Source organism: Muscardinus avellanarius, assembly GCF_963383645.1.
Source record: "Muscardinus avellanarius genome assembly, chromosome: 8".
In the NCBI taxonomy this organism is placed as follows: Eukaryota; Metazoa; Chordata; class Mammalia; order Rodentia; family Gliridae; genus Muscardinus; species Muscardinus avellanarius.
The window spans coordinates 29,187,795-29,194,748 of NC_137794.1; the positions used below are offsets into that span (position 1 = coordinate 29,187,795).

At 56.0% G+C, this 6,954-nt stretch overlaps 1 protein-coding gene across 1 annotated transcript in view; it reads left to right on the forward strand.

The window, feature by feature from the left end:
* Nucleotides 1-6,438, forward strand: part of CD109 (CD109 molecule) — a gene marked incomplete at both ends in the record, with an annotated part of 163,838 nt that extends 157,400 nt beyond the window's left edge. The window contains one exon of the mRNA XM_080700077.1: nt 6,360-6,438. Coding sequence (XP_080556203.1) covers nt 6,360-6,438 — 79 coding nt within the window. The remainder of the gene's footprint in view (nt 1-6,359) is intronic.
* Nucleotides 6,439-6,954: the final 516 nt, after the last annotated feature.

The window sequence follows — 6,954 nt, forward strand, 5'->3', positions numbered from 1 at the left end:
CCTCTACAGATGCAGCCACTTGATCTTGGGCTTCAAAACCGTGAGCCCAACACATGCATTCCTTATACATTATGCCTTCTTGAGTATAGTAAGAGAAAATGGGCTAAGATATTCATACAGCAATGGAGTTATTAGAATCACTAAGCTGATACTAAGATTAACAAATACACCTATATCTCAGGCTGAGAATATATAGATAACTTGGAGACTGGGGAAAAGACACAGTTATTTTAAAAAGATGCCTACAATGGTGGTTTCTTTTTGTGTGTGTGTGTGTGGTATGGGGAATGAAACGCAGAGGCATTCTACTTTTGAGCTACACCCCCAGCCCTATTTTATTTTATTTTTATTTTGAAGCAGTGTCTCACAGAATTGCAAAGGGTCTCGCTAAGTAGCTGAGGCTGTCCTCAAACCGCAGTTCCCCCGTCTCAGCCTCCCAAATGCTGGGATCACAAGCATCACCACCACGCCTGGCTTGGTTGGTTTCTAAACTTGATTGATCATCAGACTTCCCTAGAGAGCTTGATCTCATTAAAAATTAAAAAAAGAAAGAAAAGAAAATCCTGGCCTTACTTATGGAAATCCTAGTTCAGCAAGTCTAATTTATGTTCTGAATCTCGATTCTTAAGCAAACAGGTGATTCTGATGATTATTTCAGTCTGGGAGCCACTGATGCTGATGATTTTTTCAGACCTCGCTGGCTTGCGTATAGACTGGGATGCTGAAAATAACACCATTCATCCAATCTAAATGATAATGTAGGCCTGCAGCCCACAGAGCAGTTCTTCCCAGTCAGTCCCAGGAGCCTTCAGGAATGCTCTCCCAGAAGATTCTAAGAGCGGTCACATGGGTCTTCGCTTTCTCTCTCCTGTCTGGTCCATTTTTTTTTATTAATTTATTTTTGAAATTGGTGCATTGTAGTAATATATCAATCACATTGGAGTACAAGACTTGAGAGGATATACAAGCACACATCATCCAATTAGCCCTCCTCCAGCCCCCATCCCATTCCCTCCCCCTCCCTCCATCGCACGCTTCTTTGGTGATTTACTTTGATACATTTGTTTATGTACCTCCTGCATTTTAAAGAGGCTCCGTCCTCCAGTATTACATACCCTCTGATTGGTCACATTAGTTGCTTCACTATAGGGCCCTTTCTATAGCTCATCCTCTTCCTGTTGCCCTTTTCCTCCTAATTATTGCTGATTAAGAGAAGCGTCTGATTTATATTTTCTGCGATATTTCTCTGTGCATGCTGCGTTGCAAGTACCGATCCCACTCTTGATGGTCCCAGTAGTGGCCTGGTTACTCAGTGGACTGATCCAGACCTCGCTGGCTCAAGCAGCGGCCTTGCCTCATGGGAGGCCCCAGTTCTGGTCTCGCTGGCCCCTGCACCGGTCTAACCCCTAAGCTGGCTTTGGTCCCGGCCTTGGAGGCCGCAGGAGTGAACTTGCCTCACGCCAGGATCCGATGCTGGCCATTGGCCCCTGCACCGGTCTAACCCCTTGTCAGGATTCCAATCCCGGCCTCGGAGGCCCCAGCACTGGCCTAGCCTCACAGCAGGCTCCAATGCCGGCCTCGTTGGCCCCAGCACCGGCCTAACCCCTCGGCAGGTTCCATTCCCGGGTTAGGAGGCCCCAGCACTGGCCATGTCTCACGGCAGGCTACGATGCTGGCCTCGCCTCACGGCAGGCTCCGATGCCGGCCTCGCTGGCCCCAGCACCGGTCTAGCCCTTTGGCAGGTTGTTATCCTGGCCTCGGAAGCCCCAGTACCGGCCTTGCCTCACGGCAGGCTCCGATGCCGGCCTCGCTGGCCCCAGCACCGGCCTAACCCCTCGGCAGGCTCTTATCCTGGCCTCGGATGTCCCAGTACCGGCCTTGCCTCAAGGTAGGCTCCAAGCCGGCCTCACTGGCCCCAGCACCGGCCTAACCCCTCGGCAGGCTCTTATCCTGACCTCGGAGGCCCCAGTACCGGCCTTGCCTCAAGGCAGGCTCCGATGCCGGCCTCGCTGGCCCCAGCACCGGCCTAACCCCTCGGCAGGCTCTTATCCTGACCTCGGAGGCCCCAGTACCGGCCTTGCCTCAAGGCTGGCTCCAATCCCGGCCTCGGAGGACTCAGCACCAGCCTTGCCTCACGGCAGGCTCCAATGCCGGCCTTGCTGGCCCCAGCATCGGCCTCACCCCTCGGCAGGCTCCAATCCCGGGCTCGGAGGCCCCAGTACCAGCCTTGCCTCATGGCAGGCTCCGGTGCCGGCCTCGCTGGCCCCAGCACCGGCCTGACCCCTCGGCCGGCTCCAATACTGGCCTCAGAGGTCCCAGCACTGGCCATGCCTCACGGCAGGCTGCGATGCCGGCCTCACTGGCTCCAGCACTGGCCTAACCCCTCAGCAGGCTCTTATCCTGGCCTAGGAGGCCCCAGTATCGGCCTTACTTCACGGCAGGCTCCGATGCCGGCCTCGCTGGTCCCAGCACCTTCCTAACCCCTCGGCAGGCTCTTATCCTGGCCTCGGAGGCCCCAGTACTGGCCTTGCCTCAAGGCAGGCTCAGATGCCGGCCTCACTGGCCCCAGCACCAGCCTAACCCCTCGTCAAGCTCCGATCCCCGCCTCGGAGACCCCAGCACTGGTCATGCCTCATGGCAGGCTCCGATGCTGGCCTCGCTGGCCCCAGCACCGGCCTAACCCCTCGGCAGGCTCTTATCCTGACCTCGGAGGCCCCAGTACCGGCCTTGCCTCAAGGCAGGCTCCAATCCCGGCCTTGGAGCACTCAGCACCAGCCTTGCCTCACGGCAGGCTCCAATGCCGGCCTTGCTGGCCCCAGCATCGGCCTCACCCCTCGGCAGGCTCCAATCCCGGGCTCGGAGGCCCCAGTACCAGCCTTGCCTCATGGCAGGCTCCGGTGCCGGCCTTGCTGGCCCCAGCACCGGCCTAACCCCTCGGCCGGCTCCAATACTGGCCTCGGAGGTCCCAGCACCGGCCATGCCTCACGGCAGGCTGCGATGCCGGCCTCACTGGCCCCAGCACCGGCCTAACCCCTCAGCAGGCTCTTATCCTGGCCTAGGAGGCCCCAGTATCGGCCTTACTTCACGGCAGGCTCCGATGCCGGCCTCGCTGGTCCCAGCACCTTCCTAACCCCTCGGCAGGCTCTTATCCTGGCCTCAGAGGCCCCAGTACTGGCCTTGCCTCAAGGCAGGCTCAGATGCCGGCCTCACTGGCCCCAGCACCAGCCTAACCCCTCGTCAAGCTCCGATCCCCGCCTCGGAGACCCCAGCACTGGTCATGCCTCATGGCAGGCTCCGATGCTGGCCTCGCTGGCCCCAGCACCGGCCTAACCCCTCGGCAGGCTCTTATCCTGACCTCGGAGGCCCCAGTACCGGCCTTGCCTCAAGGCAGGCTCCAATCCCGGCCTTGGAGCACTCAGCACCAGCCTTGCCTCACGGCAGGCTCCAATGCCGGCCTTGCTGGCCCCAGCATCGGCCTCACCCCTCGGCAGGCTCCAATCCCGGGCTCGGAGGCCCCAGTACCAGCCTTGCCTCATGGCAGGCTCCGGTGCCGGCCTTGCTGGCCCCAGCACCGGCCTAACCCCTCGGCCGGCTCCAATACTGGCCTCGGAGGTCCCAGCACCGGCCATGCCTCACGGCAGGCTGCGATGCCGGCCTCACTGGCCCCAGCACCGGCCTAACCCCTCAGCAGGCTCTTATCCTGGCCTAGGAGGCCCCAGTATCGGCCTTACTTCACGGCAGGCTCCGATGCCGGCCTCGCTGGTCCCAGCACCTTCCTAACCCCTCGGCAGGCTCTTATCCTGGCCTCGGAGGCCCCAGTACTGGCCTTGCCTCAAGGCAGGCTCAGATGCCGGCCTCACTGGCCCCAGCACCAGCCTAACCCCTCGTCAAGCTCCGATCCCCGCCTCGGAGACCCCAGCACTGGTCATGCCTCATGGCAGGCTCCGATGCTGGCCTCGCTGGCCCCAGCACCGGCCTAACCCCTCGGCAGGCTCTTATCCTGACCTCGGAGGCCCCAGTACCGGCCTTGCCTCAAGGCAGGCTCCGATGCCGGCCTCGCTGGCCCCAGCACCGGCCTAACCCCTCGGCAGGCTCTTATCCTGACCTCGGAGGCCCCAGCACTGGCCTTGCCTCACAACAGGCTCCGATGCCGGCCACACTGGCCCCAGCACCGGCCTAACCCCTGGGCAGGCTCTTATCCTGACCTCGGAGGCCCCAGTACCGGCCTTGCCTCATGGCAGGCTCTAATGCCAGCCTCACTGGCCGCAGCACCGGCCTAACCCCTCAGCAGGCTCTGGTCACGTCCTCGGGGGCCCCAGCACTGTCCTTGCCTCACGGCAGGCTCCGATGCTGGCCTCGCTGACCCCAGCACCGGCCTAACCCCTCAGCAAGTTCCAATCCCGGCCACGGAGGCCTCAGTAGTGGCCTTGCCTCACAGCAAGCTCCAATGTCGGCCACTGGCCCCAGCATCGGTCTAACCCCTCTGCAGGTTCCAATCCCGCCCACGGAGGCCTCAGTAGTGGCCTTGCCTCACAGCAAGCTCCGATGTTGGCCACTGGTCCCGGTGCCCGCCTAACCCCTCAGCAGGTTCCGATCACTGTCTCTGTGGTTATTATTTCAAAGGTTCCAGGTGTAATGTATCAGATCTCTGCCTCCCCTGGGTATTGGCCACTGGCATTGCCACTGCCTCCACTGTTTCAAATCCTTCCCAGGCTCTTTTTCCACTCTGAATGTTGCCAGTGTTCCTAAGCATGCGTGATGGTAGCATTCAACATTTGGTGTAATTTCTCCAAAAAAATAAAGATGGTAAGATCCGGTTTCTGCTTCTCCTGAATACAAGTCTCCACCACCATCGTGGAGAACTCTTTCAACACCGCATTTCTCCTTGGTCTCCGCTAAACTCTCTCCTTATATGTGATGTGTCAGATTCTTAACAATATAGAGAAATAGCAGTCCTCTTTCACGGCGAATTTTTCCATAAGTTCCAGTGCATTTAGATAAGTTTTGTCTGCATCTGCAGTGTCCTGGCATCCATAATGGCTTTCTTACCTCCTCTCCGATATTTTTCTTTATCTTTTTCTGTTCTGGGCCCGGTTTCTCCAGGGGTCTGGCGTGCTACTCGCAGTTCGGCCCGGGGCCCAGAGTCCCGCGACCCGGGCCCCAGCTGGCGTGCCCCGCCCAGAACCCAGCATCTTACTGGGCCTGGTTTCTCCAGGGGTCTGGCGTGCTACGCGCAGTTCGGCCGGGGCCCAGAGTCCCGCAACCCGGGCCTGTCTGGTCCATTTTGTTGATGTCTACTGCAGCAGAGATGGCACTTCCCTTTCCTGCACTACCCTCGTTCTTCCTTCCCCTTAAGTTTTGAGGTTCTGAGTTTATTTGGAGTGGCAGATATATTTCCCAGCTTCCTATGTAGTTATGTTGAGTCCTGGGTTATATTCTATTCAGTGAGAGATAAGTGAGTGATATTTTCAAGAAGTATCTTCAGTTGGCCATTGTGGCGCACACCTGTAATCCCAGTACTTAGAGGCCGAGACAGGAGGATCACAGGTTTGAGGCCAGCCTCAGCAACTTAGGTCCTCATCAACTTAGCGAGACCTTGTTTTAAAATAAAAAATAAAGAGGCCTGGGGGTATAGCGCAAAGGTAGAATGCCCCTGGGTTCAGATTCCAGTGTCCAAAAAAAGTTTTAAAAAGTATCTTAAAAAGAAGTTGGTTAAGGCTCCTTTTCTCTCTTTGCCGATGCTTGCTCCTTGGATTGTGGACGATTGGCTCAAGCCGTCGGCCTTCTGATCCATTGGGAGAAAAGCTGATCCTTAAAAGTTTAAGTGAGCTGGAGAGCTTGAAGGAGCCGGCCTCTGATTACGATGGAGCCACTCTGAATTACCTATGTTTGGATTGCCTTTGCAAGAGGGAACTTCTAAGCCAGCTGCGGTGGACAGATTTTTGGGTGGTCCCGTGAACCTTGCCTGCTGAAGTTTGTGCTACTGTGGATCCCCTGAGGGTGGTGTGACCTACAACTTACTTTTAGCTAAGAGAATATAGCAAAGGCAACAGGGTGTACATTAGATTGCGGTCCCTCCATTTTTTGGTACTGACAATTGAGCCCAGGAACATTTTACCTCTGAGGTACACCCCAAGCCCCATTTTATTTATTTTTGAAACAGGCTCTCACTAAGATGTGGAGGGCCTCACTAAGTTACTGAGGCTGGCCGCGAACCTGTGATCCTTCTGTCTCAGTCTCCCAAGTACCAGGACTTCACCACGTCCAGCTTTGTAACGCCCCTCTTGTTGGAGTCTCTACCTCTTCTGACGTTGGGGAGGTGAGCTGAAATGCTTTGGGTTCCCTCCCCATATGGAAAGAAATGGAGAGCAGCTTTTAGGAACTGAAGGCGGCCTCCAGCTGACGACAGGCAAGAAGCTGAAAGTCCCACATCTGTGAGGAACTGAGTTTTGATCACAAAAGTGGATCCTCTGCAGGTGCAGCTCCAGCGGTGCTCTAATCATACCCACATGAGACCCTTAAACAGCGAGCCTCAGTGCGTGGTCCCTTGACCATGAACGCTGTGAGATAATCAATAGAAAACTAATTCACAAATTTAAAAAATTGACTGTTATACACTGCTACCAATAAGTCTGTAGACACCTTGGCATTATCCCTGGTCTGTCACTGCCAAAGGGAAGCTGTGTTCCCTGGATGCCTTGCTGCTGCTGCTGCTGTAGGGGTACAGAGTCTCACACCAATGTGGTAGATTCTCTCTCTCTGACTCTGTGTTATAGTTTATCCCTTGGGTACAAAGAGGTGTTGCTTGTGCCTCAGTGCACAGAGATTACCTGCAAAGAAGAAATAAGTAATACATGCCAGAACCAGAGAAACAAAAATTTCTATCCAGCAAAAACTAAGCAAAAAAGAACTAACACTACCTCAAACAAATGTTAAAACTCAACTAGGAATTGA